This window comes from Centruroides sculpturatus, unplaced genomic scaffold (genome assembly GCF_000671375.1).
Source record: "Centruroides sculpturatus isolate CEXI.00-Female unplaced genomic scaffold, Cexi_2.0 scaffold890, whole genome shotgun sequence".
Lineage (NCBI taxonomy): Eukaryota > Metazoa > Arthropoda > Arachnida > Scorpiones > Buthidae > Centruroides > Centruroides sculpturatus.
The window spans coordinates 111,413-131,769 of NW_019385014.1; the positions used below are offsets into that span (position 1 = coordinate 111,413).

Consider the following 20,357-nt stretch of genomic DNA (forward strand, 5'->3'; position numbering starts at 1 on the left):
ATTTAAAAAATATATATATATATATAATACAAATCAAATACATCATTCCTACAAAAATTTTATCATGGTGAATAGATCTAAGAGTTATACAGAAAAAACTCTTTGCTTAATTTTCCAGCAGTAGGTAGAAAATGTTATAAATATTTTGGCTCCTTTGATAAACCTTCTTCAGGTCATTCATTAGATTGAATTTCATTAAAGCTTTAAAATTTTAGATAGAATTTCATTGAAGCTTTCAAATTTTATAAAATTTTAAAGCTTCAATGAAATTCAATCTAATGAATGACCTGAAGAAGGTTTATCAAAGGAGCCAAAAACATTTTCTATGTGCTGCTGGAAAATTAAGCAAAGTGTTTTTTTTTTTCTGTGTAGCTATAATTGTTTCAGTTTAGATAATTCTAGTTTTATCTAGACAGTGAAAATTCAACTGTCATAAATTTTTTTTTATTAAACAAAATAATTCAACAGTGATAGGACTAATAAGTAAAGATATATGAAGCATGCAATGCCATAATGTTGTAAATGCCAAAAAAAAAGAAACTTTTCAGGAGAGATAAACAACACTTTTTCAGAGAATTAATTCCTTCAAGTCTTGAATGAATTCATTTCAGTTTTACAATAAAATGGTAAAAAACTCACTAGGTTACAAATTCTCTGGAATAACAAAATGATGTAAGTATAAGCCACAACTTTTTAAGTGCCAAAAGTCATGTGACTTGCAACTTTAGCACTTAAAACGTTATGGCTTGCACATATATTCAATTTCAAAATACAGACACTTACAGCACCACTATCACCACAATAATTTTTACAGGAAAAAGCATTGCATTTAGAATTCATTTCTTCCATAAAATGTATTAGGAAAAAATGCAGTGGCGTACCATGGGTGTCAGCCGCCTGGGGTGGAGGAAAATTTCGACCCCCCTTATTTAGTTATTTCAATTTAAAAGACCAAAATTCAGTTTTGTCACAGAACAAGCAATGAAAAATTTGGTGGTAGTGCAGCGACCTGTTTCAAATAGTTCTATTCGATATTAGTGGTGGATATGAACGTAAATGAATCATACAAGAAAAAAAAAAAGGTCAACAGGTTTCGCAGGATTTCCTCGGATGAAAAAATTACTAGTTCACCCGGATGGCGAGCCGATTCCCGGACTGTCCGGACAATAGCACTATCGTAGGCGCGATGCAAGTATAGATTTGGGTGTTTCAAATTTTTACAAGATATTATTATTTATTGTGAAATTTTGACGCCCCCTAAAAAGTGCCATCCGGGGCGGGCCGCCCCACTATGGTACGCCACTGAAAAAATGTCATGCAATTTTATGGCATTGCATGCTTCATATATTTGTTTTAAATATAGTTCACGGTTACATTTATTCAATTAGATTTATAAATTATAATATAGTATATCAACTGTAATATTCTGAAATCAATTTTTGAAAACAAAATTCAGAGAGAGGGATTTTTGTTGAAGTGAAAATCTTTATGGATAATTATAAAAAAATAATTATATTTTCAATTCTTCATCTGAATTGCTAGTGATTCAGATGAAAAATAGATGTTTTCTCTCCTAGCTGCTTAACATTAATTATTGATAGAACAGTTTGAATAACACAAATTACAAACAGTTTCAATTACTTTTAACATATATTGTAAATACTTAGTGGTATTATTCAGCCAGTTTGCACTGGTTAGGCTGAGCTAGTTGTTAACACTCTCTGTGGTTGTCAAACCAGTTGTTAAAAAACATTATATGGAATATTTTATATAATTTATTTACAATTATATATTTCTTATTTCCCACATAATATATATATATATATGAGGAAGATATAGAGGAAATAAATATAAGGAAGATATATATCATGTAAATAATAATATATAGATATTATCAAGTATTTTTTTTTTCTGTGGAGATAAGATAGGGTTGTGAGAATTATTTACTAAAAACATCATCATACTATACTTCCATTATGATGAGAAATCATCAAAACAGTAGTCAAAACAAATAACTTTGACAGTATAGTTATCACTGTATAAATCAGATGCTTATGCTGAAAAGACTGTACTCTTTTAAAATCATATATAAAACACAGAAGAAATAAATCTAAAGAAAAGAAAATATGAGGAAGATATTACACTTAAATATACAGAAATTTATAGCAATATTTTGTTTGTTGAGAATGGTAAGTTTGCATTCTTACTAAGAACTACGTTTAAGCTTAGTAAAAGAAAATATTTTATCATTTTCAAATGATAACTTTTTTTGACAAATGACCAAATGACATGGCATGACATGATATCATTTTTGAATTGGTTTCTGATTGATTTTAAATGATAGCCAATTGATAGCACTTGCTATGTGATTGAGTTTGAATTAAGAGCAAATATCTTTAAGAATGATATGAACAACTTTATCTGTTGGTTGAAGTTTACCATATTTTATATAATTGACATGTCTATTCTACTATTGAATAAAAAATAAAAAAAGGCATTGTTAAACAGTTTTATAGAAGTCAGAAATCTTTAATTAACAAAATGTTTTTCAACATATTTTTATATATGATGTTAAGTGATATCAGATGATGTCAAGTGATTGACTTCACTTGATGTTATTTGACATGATATCACTTGACATCACTTGATGTCAAAGGTTTTAAAATCAAAAACATAGAAAATGATTTAACAGATGAGAACATGTAACATCACCTGATATCAAGTGTTGTCATGTCATGTCATTTGAAATCATGTACCATTAACACATGATTTCAAATGATATTTTTACTAGGGAATTAATAGCTCTTAGAAGTATTAACACTGCAACTATTATTCATGTTGCCCATAACACTGCTCTTAGAACAGTATTATGGGCATGAAAAACATAAATAAACAACAATGGTAGACTTTCAATATAGTTTTATTTTTTAATTTATTGAACTCTTCAAGTTTGCCAGAAATATTTTATGTCTATAGATGAAAGAACTGACTAGAAGATGAAAGAAAAAATAGATTTATCAAAATTATTAAATTTTCCATCTCTAAAAATTACATTGAAGTTTGGTAGTAGTGACATTCTAATCCAATATATTCCAGTTATCTGAAATTAAATTTTTATTAGTGTTGTAACAATGCTCAGATTTTCATTATAAATATGAAAAATATATATATTTTTAAACATAATAATCACAAAACATGATGATAAAAATAAATAAGCATTAAAATTATATTTTATTTAATAAACATAATTTTAAATAAAATTAGTTAAGATGGAAGTCGTTTTATAGTAACTAATGAAAGTGTTTTCAGCTAAAACTTTAGAAGCAATTTGAATAAACTACCTACAGTATATGATAGGAATGGCAAACCTTTTTGAGCCCCCATGCCATGTAGTAAACTTAGCTTTAAAGATGTTTATGCATGCCAAAGTTTTAGACTTTGAATAAAGATATTTAAAGAAATTAAATGAATATGCTTTAATTAGAATAAATGTAAAAATGCTGATTAAAAAAAAGGATGATCAGGTGATAAACCAAAAGGTGATTGAAAAAGACAATGATAAATTAAAATCATATGATATGTTATGTGCCAGATGATTTCTTCTTTGTGCCACAAGTTCACTACCCCTGGTATATGACATTCTGGTGCTTTAAATTTATTAAAGTGAGTTGAATGTTTAGAGAAAGTTTTAAAATTTTATTCTGAAGGTATTTTTCTTTGGAAAATAAAAATATTTGCATTGTTTATAATTTTATTTCATTACAATAAGTTAAACTCAGGCATATCCAGGAGAGGGTGTTTTGGTATTAAGGGCTGCAATACCTCTTTGATACCAAAACAATCAGTTTTGTTACTTTGAAAGAGGTATAAATCATTAAAAAAATCGCCCATGGTAATTTACATAGTAAAATTATATTGAAGAATACACAAATCTTCATTTACAGAGATGACTTTTTATTTGAAGCTATGCCTCTATAAAAAAAGGTAAATTGGTTTAAAAAGTCATCTGGTGTCAATGCTATAAATTAAAACAAACAGATTATTAAAAAATAGCTGACAGTAATTTACATAGTAAAATTATCATCTGCCATTTTAGTGACTGTAAAATGATGGATTATGAAAACAAAATTTTTGTGTTTTTCAATATAATTTTAATAAGGAAAATAAATATAATACATATCTAATGACTTCAATTAGCTTATATTAGATAACTAAAATAATTCTAAGGTAATGGAGTAAAATTCTTTTGAAAAATGACAGGGGGCACATGCCTTAGTTCACTCTATATCTGTCTTCAGCACCCATATTCTCAAAATTCAGATATACCTCTGGTTAAACTGGTGATAATTATACATACAACAGTGTGTTTTAAGAATACAAAAGTACAATAAAAATACAGATTTCTTCTTTGTGTCTTTTACTTTTAATAGTTACTACATTTAATTAATTTTCATTATTGGTAATAGTTTTTCTGATACTGAAATTATAAAATTGCTTCTTAATTGATTATTTTCATAAGAAAATATTTTATCAATTATTTTCAGTTTAAAATTTTTTTGTATAGCATTTTATTTTCCAGATATTGACCTATTCAATAAAGAGACATAAGAACCAAAATGCCACTAAAAACAATTTAAAATTTGTTTTGTATGTAATGCATATTCATTAATTTGTTAGACCAATCCTGTATCTGATACAAAGCACATCTGTTTATATCATGTAAAATATATAAAAACAAGAAAAGGTGGAAATTCAAGTTTTTTTCTTGTTAAACAGCTGAAAATAATTTACTCTGTACATCTGCTTAAACTGAACTTATGCAATTCTAATTTTATAAGTTACTTTTTGTAATTTTATTTTTTAGTTGATGCAATGAAAGTTATAATTACTTACGTAAAGAGAGTTACAATCATTTTAGTATGTTATATATAGTATAATAATTTTTTTAGTCAATAGTTAAATCTTTTATTATATATTGATCAATACAAATTAATTAATGATGATATTTTTAATAAATAATTTATCAATAGAATTTTAATTATTTATTACAGAATATTTTAATCTCTGATAGAAATTAAAATATTCTGTAATATACTAAAAAGTTTATTTACATTAGACATGCATAAAAACAATCAAAATACAACAGAAGTTCATTTAATATCCAAACAAATGTTTTCATTGGCCATCATTCATTCATATTAAACATATTCTAGCTATGTACTGTATACAAGTTGTTAATTTATGTATATCTAGTGAAATAAAACTATTAATAAATCTAAACTGGTAAAATATATTAATTGCTGAAAGCAAAAAAAAAAAAAAAAAGAAAGCTTGAAATTTAACAGAAATATTTAAATTAATATTAATAATAATGCATGATATAAAAAGTTCAAAGAAATTGTTTTTAATTTATAATAGAATGATCATTCTACTATAAACTAACATAACTTCTTCTACACTTGTACCACAAACTGAACATAATAAAAGAGGTTATTTAATAACATGAAAAGATATATGATGCACCTGTATACTTCCAATTATTAGAAATAAAAATGAGTATGTGGCAAGAGGTACCGGTACAGTACAGTACAGTACATCAATCAACTATCCATTCAGAAATTTTATTTGTGCAATATAAACAACATCTTCAAATTATACAAATGGAAGATAAGAGATCAATATAAGTGACATATCAAGATTTTTAATCTTGATATGTCACTTACATTGATTCTGTAATCTCTTTGTGTGTGTTATTCTATTTACAAAATTGAAAAGATAATATCTCTATGTGAGAAAAATTACATAATGCAGGAGTAATAAAGGTAGAGTTTTATACTTTGAACTACTGGATATATATATATATATATATGAATAAATCATTAAATCTATTTTTAAATTAAATTTGTAGAATTAAATTTTAAGTTCAGTGTGATCTACGATAAATTTGGAATTAAAAAGCAGGAAGTATAAAGTTTTATTGCTTAATAAAACTTATACGATAGTTTTCTTTTAAGCAATATGTAAAAGGAAGTGAGTGTGGAATACAAAAATAGTTTTATATTGCTAACATTAATTAATGAAACAAATTTTAACATCTCCCATAATAAAAATAGAGGAACATTATGTTTATATATATATATATATACACATATATACATACAAATACTGTAATCTACTCAATATCTATTACAAATCTGATATACTATTTAAAAAAAACAAAACAAATAAAATTTTATTTGAAATTTAAAAATTTAAAAAATAAATCTTTTTTCCTATTAATTTTAATTGCTCTGTTCTTTAGTGGTATTTAATAACAATATTCTTAATTAAATAAACTGAATAATTCAGTTCAATTGAATATTTAGGAAAATAGTTTTTAGTCCAAGATAGAGCATTAAGATAAAAATTAATTTTTTAAATTTAATATTAAATTAAAATTTAAAGATATTTATAAATAATTATATAAAAATATAATAATTATTATAATAAAGATAANAAAAATTATATTTTTTAAAAATGATTTTTCAATTCATTAATTTTCTAAATGGGATATAAAAATTTTTAATAAGAAAATATATTTTTATTCATTATTTAATGGAGGTTTTATTAATATTGTACATTATTTCTAATCATGACAGATATTTTTATTTTTTAGTATTAAGGATTTAGAATAAATTCTATCATCTAATTACTGTATATCTATGTAAATTCTATCATCTAATTACTGTATATCCATGAAAAAATTTCTGTAGCTTCAGTTTTAATATTTTAGGGGCCACTCATTAATTATGTATACAGTTTTGAGAAGTAGAGGGTTGAAAAAAGTACATTGTTGTCCATGATGGAGAAGGAAGGGGTCGAGGTATTGTCTACATGGATTTTTTTAGTATTAGGTATTAGAAGCACAAAAATTTATTCTTATAAGCCTGTTTACTACTCATGTGAATAAACTCTATGCAGAATTTTTTAAGTCATTTCCTTAATGATAAGGGTCATGAACATGTAATTGAAAGGGAAGAGGGTTTGCTAAAAGTACATCATTGTATACAACAGGGAAGAGGAATCTAAAGTCACTCAAAAACTGTAAACATAGGGTAACTAGTCAATGGATAAAATATACAATATAGAAATATTAAGAGGTATTCCCTTAATACAGTATTTCTGTATTGTATATTTTAGTGATTCATTTCTACTATTAAAATTATAATAGGAAATTATAATAGTAAAATTATAATAGTAATAATTCTTTACACATTGGAGTCATATAATTAGTTACAGAAACTAAAGAAATTATCGAAAGATTTTTCTATAGTTAATGAAATAAATACCATTTTAGTATTGTTATTAATAATAATAAACACTGCAAAAACCTAACAAACCAGCAACAAAAATTATAGACTAGGTGCAAATGTTTTCACCTGTGTTAAAAGGGCATCATCAGGCAACAAACTGCTGTGGAATTAATTAATAATATAATGATGCTATCTTGTCATTCTTTCCCATTTAATAACATATCATTGAATTCATGAAAGGAAAACTCAATTTTTATCCTTTCTATCATATCTATAATCTGCTTCTTTTCACACTTCAAAAAAATAATTTTACAGAAATATTTTTGGATTTTACTAATCAGTCCTTCCAATTTTTATACAATCTGATCATAATATTTTTAATTTGCTTAGACTAATATTTTAAATAAAATAGCATCTTGCATCTCTACATAACTAGAAAGGCTGGATCTATTAATGAAAGTAAGGAAGTTAAATTTGATACAGTTTAGACAAATTTAATTACAGTAGATAAGAGAAGTCAATGAATAAATTTAAATTATATGCATATTTTTTTACATTAGAATGTAACTTTATAAGTTGATTTTTAAGTGGTGTATAATATTGGATTATTATTAAATTAAATGAATTCTGAATACATTTTAATTCTAAATAGTTTGTCTTCACTTTGAAATGCAAACTTTCTTGAAAAAGATTATTTTGTAGAAATATAGCTATTTTTTATAGAAACAAATTATACACTTCAAATCTTATCCTCTAGAAAAGAATAATTTTGTTTACAGTTATAGTAGTATTGTTATGCTGTTATAGGATTGGAATTTAAAATATTGGATATGTAATGTTAGAATATATGTTGCATATCAGTAAAACCTTTGATAATGGGCTTCTTAGCCCATTATCAAAGGTTTGACTGTAGTTACTCAGGTCTAAGAGAGTTATTTGCTTTTTATCGTAGATATAGAAATGGAAGAATATAATAATGGCATTTCTGCATTATATGACAGAAATATAATAATCTTAATATTCTTAAAAAAGTATTTTGTTACTTGTGTAAACATTTACTATAATTATTATATTACCTCAGATGGATATATTCTAAATTTCCTCACTTCAGTTTTAATTACACTTATTACTTCAATGTCTTAATTTTCATGTCACTGACTGATTATACTAATTTCTTTGCTGTAACTTTATCTTTGTGATAATAGTAGTTCAGAAACATTAAGTTCTTAACTTGCATAATTTTCTTTATTAAATTTGTTTGAAATAAACTATCACAGATATAACATATTTACTCGCATATAAGATGAGGTTTTTATTCATTTTTCACTGCTTCAAAAACCTAGGTCGTCCTATAAACGCCAGCAAAGGCTTCTTTTCATTTTTGCAATAATTTTTGTAAACTGTGTATTTGCATTTTTTACCAGATTCTCACCTTCTGGTGTTTAAAAACAAAAGTATTTTATCTGGGTCATTTGAATCGTTCTTGTGTATTGTCAGGAGTAAAGATGAATAGCAATAGGAAAAGCAAAGATTTTGAATTGAATTCCAAAATTACATGAGAGCCCAATATATAATAAGTTTTAATTCATTCCCATGTGAAAACAAATGATTATTTGGGAATCAGAATTCAGAGAAACTCATAAGTATAATTGACAAAGAGTGAATTAGACTGTTAAGAATTGGCAAAAAAGTTTCCCAATTGGCCAGCTTTACATGAACAAATTATATTGTTGATTTTACAAGATTTTTCCTTGAAGTTTAAAATGTCAGTAATTTTTGCAGGCCAACGTGTGCATTTACATGCATTTGATATTTTATCTGTGATTAAACAAAATAAAATTAGAACTCTATTAATAAATCTAATTTTCTTTATTTTGATCTTTAAAGTTACACCTCGTCCTATATGTGAGATCGTCTTATATGCAAGTAAATATTCTATATTACTAAAAAAAATATCATAATTGATTGCATAAACTTTTTATAAAAAATATATTGAATGAATTTTTTAAAATTATAGTATAAATATTATATTGTCATTTATATTTTATTTTATATATGTAATGAAATTGTTTTCATAAGGTTTCAAATAACTGTAAGAATTGAATTAAAACTCATGTAGTTATTATGAATGACATGAAATATATGAAGGTTAAGGAAAATGAATTTGGATTATTATCTCTGTCAAGTAAATGTTTATTAATTGCTTACCATTTCATTTTGAGAACTTCTCATAAGTATGCTTTTCTAAGCTTTGGATAGCACAGAATTGAAGCTGTCTTATTATTTTAGATTAATGGATATTATAGAAATTTATTAAATTTTAAATAAATCATCTTTGTTCAATTCAGTCAAATGTATATTAGTGTCCATTTGTTATTTTAATTATTAATTCTGTTAAAGCATAAATTGAAATTTAAATAAAAAAAAGTAGAACTTAAATAAATAAATAAATTATTTAATATGTTGGAAACTTTCTTAATATAAACCAAAGCATGTTTTCTGTGTCACTATTTAATTAAAATTTGTAAATTATCGTTTGAAAGAGAAAAAAACAGCAACATTCAAAGCTTAATTTAAAAATTAATTAATTTTTTTTTGTAATTTAAAATAAAAACAACAATATTAATAAATTTAAGTAGATCATAGTATTTTTCATATCTTATTTAGTTGAAAGAATTAAATTAAAAATATTTCAACTTGTAATATAAAACTCAAACTTCTGTCTTATATTACCATTTTAACAAGATTTTGAAGAAAATGAGTATGAAATTGAATTTGTAAACAATCCAAATAAAATAAAATTTATATATTTAATAATTTTTATATATTTTTTTCAAATATGAAAAATTACATTAAAATATATTTTAATTACTTTTTAATATATTATAATTTAATTAAAATATATTTTAATCTAATTTTTATAGGTTTTGAAGAATTATTTGAAAGAAAATTTAAGTGTATTACCAAATTTTAAATAGAAGAATTATTTTTATATCAATAAAAATTAAGATATGCTTTTTTTGTTCTGAACAAAAAATAGCCTTCTTCATATAGATTTAAGAAACAAGATGAATAATATGTATATTATTCATCTTGTTTCTTAAATGTAATTACATGTAAAAAACAGTCTTTAATAACATTAAAAATAATATTCATATATACAGAACTATTACTGAATAATAATAAACAATCTAGTCTACTATTACTTCTTTATCTTCATTTTTTAAAAACTTTTCTGTAATTAATAAAATTTATTTATTACTATTATTTATACATTTAACCTTATTGACTATGTATTTAAAACATAAACTATTTCTGTAATTTTATTTAAATCTTATATAAATTATAAGACTTGTTTTAGAAATTTAATATTTTGTTGAGTATATATAATAACTATGATAATTAATTTGGAGTCAGTTTATTAAATTTAAGAGAATTATATTTTAATGATATTTTTTCCATAACAAGTTGTTAAAATTTTTTTAACATTTAAATACTACAAATATATACTGTAAATGAGATGATGCATATATTTGTGTGTAAAAATTTAATATTTTCATAAGTCAAATTTAACCAAGAAATATCCAGTTAGATAGTACAAGTTACAAGATTAATAATTAGACTTAGGACATCTACAGTGTGTACTGTACATTAACTTTTAGTACTAAGGATTTCAGAAGAACTAAATAATTTATATTATTGGTAGTACTGATTATAAATATTTCTGATTTAGTCTTATAGTTTTCAAAGAACTTTTGTGTGTAAAATATTTGAAGGGTTCAGATGTAAAAGATGGTAAGTGCCGTTTCCATTAGTACATTATAATACATGCTAATAACTAAACAGTTTAGTATTTCAATTTAAATATTATGTGTACTTTTTACTATAACATGCACTTTATTCTGATTAAAGAAAATAAAGCAGAAAACTTTTTCAATTTAATTTTTCCATTTTCTCTAAACTTTCATTACTGTGCTTATCATATTTTACATCCAAACCTTTCATTTATATATGACAATCTCAGAGCAAGAATGACCCACATCAGTAAATTCTAATTTTGAGATAACTAATGAAAACTTTTACACAATATTTTCCATATTTTTTTTCTCTTTTTGAGTCTGGAATGTAACAATAAATTCTCTTTGAATCTGTATTGCATTAGATAAAGAAGTTGCTTTTAAGCAAACTCCACATGCTAAGGCTATAAAACCAAAAACTGGACATAGATCTGAGACTGGACTCTTGTTCTGAGGTTGCCATATATGAAATTAATATATTTTATATAATATAAAACTATATTTCTGAAATTTATTATTTTAGAATCAATAAGATATAAAATTTTGCTGTATTTTGATTAATTTATTTATTTTATGCCGTAATTATGTACTTGTTTCATAAACCTTCAATACTGATACAGGAGTAATGTAACAGAATCTTTTCTCAATTAATTTGTTACTTATTTGCTGTTGTTTTTCTATCTTCACCCTTTTAAAAATTTTTTCATTGTTTTTTTGTTTTGGAACTAATATACAGTACTTAGCAATGAAATGTTTGACACTAAATTTATAGAAGTCAGAAAATTAATTATTTCTTCTTTATCTGTACTAATCTTTCATACATTTGTCAATTAATAATAATAGAACATGTCAAATTTTCTATAACTATTAATTGGAAAATATGTGAACTACTAGAAATATAGAAATAATATTCTGTAAACATTTTTCAAAGATAATTTATTATTCTAAAATTTAAATTAAAAATTTGTTAATCATTAAAAAAAATAATATTTAATTAATGATTCTATATTTGTTAAAAATAACTTCTTAAATATTAACTGAAAATATGATAATGATTAAAGTTATTTGTATTATAATTTCATTTAGGTATAAATTATTTTATAATAGAGATTTTCATTTTTATATTTTAAACAAACAGAAATTAAATATACTAATATTTTAAAAACAAGTTTGTTAATTAAATAAATATCAGCATGATTGCACATAAATACAATAAAAATAAAAATAATATACTTTAATGCAATTATTTTTATCAATTTGGATAAAGTAATTTAAAACTTGGAATTATATTTTTGCTTCATTTTATAACATTTCAAATTAAAAGAACTGATAAATATCAAATTTGATAACAATTATCATTACTTTACTCAAATTTGGTACCTGTTTAGAAAAACAAAATTAAATAATTGCATGAAGAAATTTGTTATTAATTAAAATATTTCTAATTATCATAAGATATTAATTAGCCAAATAATTAAGTTTCTAATTTTGAATTAAAAAAAACTTCATATAACCTTTTAAAAAAAGATAGTCATTACTGAAAATATTAATTAAAACTTTTCCTCCAGAAACAAATGCAAATAATGTTAAACCATCTAAATGAAGATAAAATCAAGTTTTGATATTTTTAGAACATTTTATGACTCAGTTGCTGAGTTAGCAGTATAATAGCATGAGGAGTTTATGACATTTGCTAAACCAGGATAATAATTTTATGTATTTAGGTTCAGTTTTATTAATGCGTAATAATAATAAAATGTTATTTTCTATCCTTTATGCTATTAAAAATTAAAACTTATATTTATATAGTAATTTTACATTATTACAAATTTCTTTCAGTAACATTTTGTTAAAATCTTACTTTAAAAAATTTATTATTTTATATTAAATTTTTTAATATTCAAATGATGATGATAATTTTGGAAAAATTTGAAATCTTTATATGCTTATATAATTAATCTAAAACACAATATCATACTGTATAATAAAATAAAAAACTATACCATTATATAAAGTTTTATAAGAATATATCAGGAATTCTATTCAGTATTTTAGTACTGTATACTCTAGGAATATGGATCAAACAATTGTTACATATTATTTTTTTAAACTCTTTCCACACTGTGGGCACTAAGGCCTTTTCTCATACCCATCAAGAGCTCAGCCAGGCCCACAATAAAGACAACCAGATGGAGAGAGATAGAACCCAATATATCTGAAGTGGACCTCTCATGAAAAATTTCTGGGGTTTTTCTATTCCCCAGATTTGATCACTGAACCTTCAGAGTGGTAAGCTAATACATTAACTGCTTGAACCAGCCAGCTGTCAAATCCAACAATTAAGAAAAACAATTTATTTATAAATGAATTGCTGTAATTAAACATATAGTAATATTTTCTATTCTTTTTTTTTTACAAAGTTAAACATGGTTTATTTTATTTGGTTTTGTATAAAATATTAAAATAATTTTAGTTGCTCATTGAAATAAAGTTTAAAAGTATAAAAAAAAAATGAATTTTTTGATATTATTTCCAAGAAACACTACTTTAACAAATTTAAACACATTGTTCATCATCTGTTTGATTATAGATTCAAATTCCACTTTAGTCAAAGGTATTTATGATTATCTATTTTTAATAATATATTGCTATTCAGGATGGATTAAATGTCAGTTATTGTTCCTGATTTTAATAAATACTATAGATCTAGAGAGCTCTATTGTGATGAACTAAAATGCAACTTTGTTCAAATTATGTAATATTTAATATGAAAACTAATATAAGTAAAATATTTTTATTTATTTATGAAAGAATTTTTTCACTGAATTATCAAAAACACAAAACTGAAAAAACTCATTCTTGAGTGGAAATATGGAAACCTCATAAACAGACATGCATATATTATGTATTTACAATTTGTATTTGAACAAGTTTAAATAATCTATGTTAAATTTTTATATTTTTAATAATAATGCATTAAGTTAATATTCCTTATATTATTATTTTGTTTTATTTGGGAATGATTAGGCAATTAGCACTTTAATTAATGTATTGTTGTGTAAATATTGAATATTCTAGAAATATGGATGAAATTAGTTTAAAAAATATTAAAATGTTATATTTTTAAATAGTTGAGTCCTTTCACACTATATTTACTTATTTTATGTGCTCAAAAAAATTATCAATTGAAACTGCATTGGTTTAATGTTATCTTTTTATAAGTTTTAATTAGAAAATTAATACTGTATATTGGTATATTTTAACATTTAGTTTTTATGTTTAAGTATTTAATTCAATATACATTTAAAAAAATATTTAACTTAAATTTATTACATTTATCTATTTCAGGTACAATACCAGCTCCAATCATATTTGGTTCATTAATAGATTTGAGTTGTATTTTATGGCAAGATACCTGTCATAAAAAAGGAGCTTGTTTATTTTACAACAACAAACAAATGAGTACTAATGTAGTAATAATGGCTACGCTTCTCAAAGCACTTTCATGTATTTTCTTCCTTCTTTCTTGGCTGTTTTACAAACCACCTGCTGAAGATGGAAAATCAAATGGTATTGTTTCACAAATGACTAGTTTTGGAAGTCTCAATAGGTCATCAAGAAATATGATTTTAGGGATGCCTTTAAGTGATTCAGTTTCTGAAGAAACTGCTCAAAATAATGAAAAGAAAAATGAAAAGTGTTGTGTTTGGAGCACCCAAGAACTTTCAAATAGCAACACTTCTTACAATAATCAAAGTACTAATGAAAAAACTGCAAGGTAGTGTTTGTTATTTGATATTTACTGATTTCTGTTCAGTGCTTCCACTTCTAAAACCTACATTTTAAGGGGTGTCTTAATTTTTACAAACTGGCCATCATCAATACTCTGTGATCCTTGTCCTGCCAATGTTCCATGAAATTTTATACATGCATCACTATACTAAAATTAATTGTTTATATAATAAGCAGAAAATAACTCTAACAAACTTTTATATATATTCCATTTTGATATAATCTTGATTAAAAATCACATCCATGTCAGACAAATTTTGGTACACTATGTCTCATTCTCTCCTTTTTTAATCCTCTAAAAGCAATGTGGAAGTTTTATTACAATTGCTTATAAGCACAGATATTCAAAATACAAACTTTTTTTATAAGTATAAATTTCTCAATTAATTTTTTGATTTGAAAAGATATATATATATTATAAAAGATTACATGTTTATAAAAGTACAAAATTTTGTTTATAAAAAGACTGTAAAATAATATCAATATAAAAATTGTATATATTTATTGGAGTAAGAATGAACATTCCAAAAGTGTATTTTTTTTTAACTATTTAAAAAAATGTTCTTGTTTTTCCCTTTATTCAATGATCTGATTTTGTTGTATTGTTTAAATATTGTCTGTAAGTTAATATTTTCTATAGCTTAATAATTTTTAACCAGTTTGAAGCATATGAGACATGTTATTTCTCACTGCCAAACTGTTGTACAAACTTTCAATGTAAATGTGATATATATATAAAATTTTAATGTACTTATATGCCATACAAAAAACAAATGTGATTGTGAATGTTTCTATGTATAAAAAAATAATCTTTGTATACAAACTTGTAGTTTAATTTCCTTTTATCCAAAAAAATTATTTTTAGACGCGAGATGGAGCCACATTCGTAATGCATTCATAAACTCCGTTCTCGTTACACGGAATGATCTTAAAAGTCCTGACAGTTCTAAATGATGTAAAATAAATATCCATTTAAAATTTAAATTTCGAGAGAACAGAAAACGTTTATGCTAATTTTTAAATCGTCCAAATGTGTGTGAATCAGCAAAATTTCTGGAGCTGTGTAAATGTTTGCTTTAAAACAGTTAACTGCTATGGAAGCTTTTAAACTTTTACATTAGAGTGATCGTTGCCAAATATTGAAAGCAAAGATTTGCACAGTTAAAATTTGAATTTTAGATCAGAAATCAAAAATTCAATCAAAAGCAAACGTGATTTTTCTATCTTTATTTCTGATCAATATTGGCCTACATCTTCGGAGATGTAAAGAAACTCATCATCACTGAACTACACTTTTTTTCTGGATCTACGACCCATAGAATCATACATAATTTTTATTTGCTTCTAACAATGTCACAATAACAATCACCACATCAGTCATAACTTGGTGAATATTCAAAAAATTGTTTAAAAATAAACCAACACAACACAATTTTTTTTTTATAACTCTTCACAACCTATCATTTTTCTAACATAGAAAGTTTATATATATTTTTATATATATATATATGCGATATAAATATATTTTGAAGAGTTAAAAATCAAATTAATAAACTGGATTTCGTGGTTCCAGTATTCAGAAAAAATGAGATCTTTACATTGTGGTTTCAAAAGTATAAATTTCTCCCAAAACCGCATTTTTTTTTTTTACTTCAACAGAACACATTAACAATCACAATATTTTTTTTAAAGGACACACAACGTCATACCACATTTTCGTGGTTTTTATCATCATTATTAAATAAGCAATAAATAAAACACACAACGTTTTTCCGTATCGGAGATATGGGGGGAATGTCAACAATTTTGGCACTAAACGATTTTTGGAATGTGCAGTGAGAGCAATCGATTGGGAACAGATGAAAAAATTCAATGCTACCTTCTCTATATACGACAGTAACATACGTCCGTAATAGGCAAGATTGTTAATGACTATTACTAAATGAAGATATACCCTATACTTTACTAAGATCTCCGTGCAGATTGAGCATTATTTACACAAAAAAACGAAAAGAAATCTCATTCTTTGGCACGTATTGTGAGATGAATAGTGTGCGTTTTTCTTCTTTTTCAACGTGTCTGTGCGTCTTGCAAATCGCAAGTTGCCGTGTATGCCCTATGCAAACGATCACCCTGTTGTTCCAGTCTGGTACGCAGCTCCTGCAATGTCTGGAGCAATAACAGACGACGATATTGCACCAGTTCCTGTTGCAATCTCAATTGCTCTCCCCTTCTAGACATCTCCTCCTCCCGAGCTTCGCGTATCTTGCGTTCTACTAAATGACGTTCCGAACGTAATCGCTGTACTTTATCGTGCAATGTTTCCCCAGTTACGTCTAATACTTCTCCCCCTGTTTCGGACAGGGGAGTAGTACTGCAACTGCTATTATCGGGATCGCTACCACACGCACTATCCGCTTGGGGACTTCCAGTATCTGGAGGCTGAGGTTTTGAGGGAAAATCATTCACCTCGACTCCATCTTCCGATTGTACGTAATCTTCTGAATAAGCTTCGTCTACTTCGCTGCTATCTACTTCATCTAACTGATCTATAGTAGCTTCCTGGAAATAAATCCAATCGCTACGTTTGATACTCCCGCCGATGGGAGACGATTCTTCGGGTTCTCGACACCTATCTATATGTCGTCTCAGAGGTCGCGTAACTGAAGGACTAGCATCGCGTACGCTTCGCAGTGACGATAGAGAAACCCAACCGTCACAGTCCCACAGACTGCCAGAAGACTGACTGCCAAATACGCTACCAGAACAGCTAACGGAATCGGCATTTTCGGAACTGTGTCCACTATCGCCAGCCGAACTACGCGGGGAGGGAAACCAGGGATTTGTTCGGATTCTGCTCCTTTGACGCGGTGAATTTGTCACGTCACTTACGTCTAAAAAGCTTGTTCTAATGTGCAAAGTACGTCGAGCAGCATCCCGAACTGGAATCGGAGTATCCGTTTTCTGAACGTGGCGTTCTTTGGCAGGACTCCTACAACAGGTATTCTTCGATAATTCGGGTGTGGAAGCTTCATCTTTCTTCGCTTCTTCCTCTCGTTCACGATCTTTCTTTCCTTTCCTACGAGATCGTCCGATATGCACTTCTACCCAACGAATCAGCTTCATGATCAGCAGCTATCGGCAGCAGGGAAAAAAATATATCATATTAAAATCGTTAAATAGAGGGATTAAAAGCGATATTATCAGACGATGAACGTAGAGGAGGAACTATTTTTAACCGATTTGTCACAGTCTTTCATTAAGAGTTAAACTTAAAATGTCAAAATGGAGAATCACAAAATAGAAAGGATAGAGAGATAAGATGTCTTGTTAGAAACGTAATGATAACAGAGACCCGTCTGTCTGATATCATTGGATGTTGTCATCAATCATTTCGCTTGTACTAACAGCTAAATGGCAACTAATTATCTCCATTCTGACGCTCCCACGTTGAAGATTACTTGAGTGAAAACACCTTAAGCCATCGTCGTTACTATAGCAAAATGTATCATTACTAAACTTAAATTACCGCTTTAAAGCATTTTATGAAAAGTGCTCCCAGTCTTTACATGAATATTTTTCAACTTTATGAGTCTTATCTTCAGAAAAATTTGCATATTGGCAGAGACTTAAATTAGCAAAAATACGCGTAGATAGCTAAAGCAAAAGTTCACAATTTAAAATTCATCCCTCTTAGTCATACAAGATTACCTAAGACCGAAACTTAAATTCCACTTTAGGATGTTAAGAGCTAAAGCAGGAGTGAATCTTGAAGAGAGAATCCCCTTACTTCGATAATAATGCGAAACGTGAGATACTGATTAGCAATGCAAATCGTCAGACCGGATTTTGAAAAGTTTGTTGCACCGATTATATTGATTGAACAGTGATATATAAAAGGGTTTTACAAGACGATCGCACCTACATTAAGACAGATTCGCCAACTAGATAGATGGCTAATGATTAGAAGCACAATACAGCATTGATTTACCAATCATTTCTCTACTGCCATAATTCCAACAGTTAGACAATAAACTTCCGTTCCCCCTCCCCTCACGTCTTGGGACGTTTGACCTCTCTCCGCGACCCAATAATACCTTTTGTTGAAGAGAATGCACTTTCCGGTCTGCAGTGATGTATGAAGAGGGATGGAGAAGGTAACAGGGTATTGCAAGTCTATATATATTGAAATTCCATCAGAAACTGCGCTTAAAATACGTCTTCTACTTTACGAGTTTATTGAAAAAATTCACGATGAATGAAAGAAACGTAAGAAAAAAAGGGGAACACTATCATTCACGTTGTAACTATAGAAACAAACTAATCAATTTCAATAAACATGGTAAACATCATTAAACGCGCCATATATACAGTAATGAGTGTGAATATTTACCTTGTTCTACTAAAGTTTAGTTAAGCGTTGTAGCACCTGTAAGCTGTCCAAAACCAGGTGTGACTTGTCAACATCGCGAGGTAGCAGACTCACTGACCAAACACCTAATGGCTGCCCCTGACGTCGAGCTGCAGCCGTTGTCATGCATATGTTGTCATGGATACAGTGGGATAAGTTCATTGCACCGACTGGGTAAGGCAGGCGCAGTTGGTAGAGGTTTATTGATTTTCTTCTAGTTCTATACTACAACATGTTATTTGCACTCTTGTATGGGAGCCGTGGCTACTTTCTCTACTAACTAAAAATTATTGGAATGATGGAATTTGATAAATTAAAAATTCATAAATTGCTTCTTTGGGAATGGTTTATGGATTTTTGTCAGCCTATACTTAAATCGTAAAAGGGAGGAAGTGGTATGAGAATTGTTTGACGGAATTTGACGTGCTATATATTTTCTTTATGGCATAATTACGATATCGAAATGGGAGTGGACCCCTTTTAATAATAATTATACCCATTTATAGGCTTTCTGCACGATAAGATCTGCCTTTTCATCCGGGATGCAGATGTGAAGTGGAAGAGTGATGGATTCTCGGATGTTGAGTAAATCTGAAAGTCTCTCTCCAGCAACTGTTTTGACCTAAATCGTCGTATTTCCGTCCAGACAGCTGACATGATAGATTGCTAGGTTATCTTAGAAAATACAAGTGTTGGATAGCTCTAGAGACTTGTACCTCCCACTGGGACGTTCTCGCCTCGCCTATACTAGTCATTGAATACAAAATGACTTCTAGATAGGCAACTTGCGAGTACATTCGCCGAACGGATGATGTTTTTTCAAAATTTTCTGCCACCTTTCCGGACGTTCGGACCCAAATGAGCCTCATTAACGCAGCTAATCAAGATAAAATTTAATTAGTTACGTTCAGGTAGATAATTAAACGTGATAATTAAGTTAAATAGGAATATAATTTTTCAAAAAATCTCTTAATGTTTATTTATCAACAACATGATAAATATTGGTGTAAGTCGATTATGGAATGGCATTTCGTAGTAGTAATGACTACATAAATGGAGATAATT

The 20,357-nt window shown here is 26.8% G+C and overlaps 2 protein-coding genes across 2 annotated transcripts in view; one reads left to right on the top strand and one right to left on the bottom strand.

The window, feature by feature from the left end:
• Positions 1-15,698, top strand: part of LOC111633438 (solute carrier organic anion transporter family member 4A1-like) — a 58,207-nt gene extending 42,509 nt beyond the window's left edge. Inside the window, exon 10 of the mRNA XM_023378008.1 lies at positions 14,374-15,698. Within this exon, the coding sequence (XP_023233776.1) occupies positions 14,374-14,871 (498 nt within the window). The 3' untranslated portion in view covers positions 14,872-15,698. The remainder of the gene's footprint in view (positions 1-14,373) is intronic.
• Positions 15,699-16,174: 476 nt separating this feature from the next.
• Positions 16,175-19,449, bottom strand: LOC111633437. Its single transcript, XM_023378006.1, has 2 exons — positions 19,275-19,449; positions 16,175-18,016 (listed from the first exon to the last, which is right to left on the bottom strand). Exon 2 carries the CDS (start codon positions 18,005-18,007, stop codon positions 16,952-16,954), a length of 1,056 nt encoding a protein of 351 aa, XP_023233774.1. The 5' UTR covers positions 18,008-18,016; positions 19,275-19,449; the 3' UTR covers positions 16,175-16,951.
• Between the last annotated feature and the right edge of the window lie 908 nt (positions 19,450-20,357).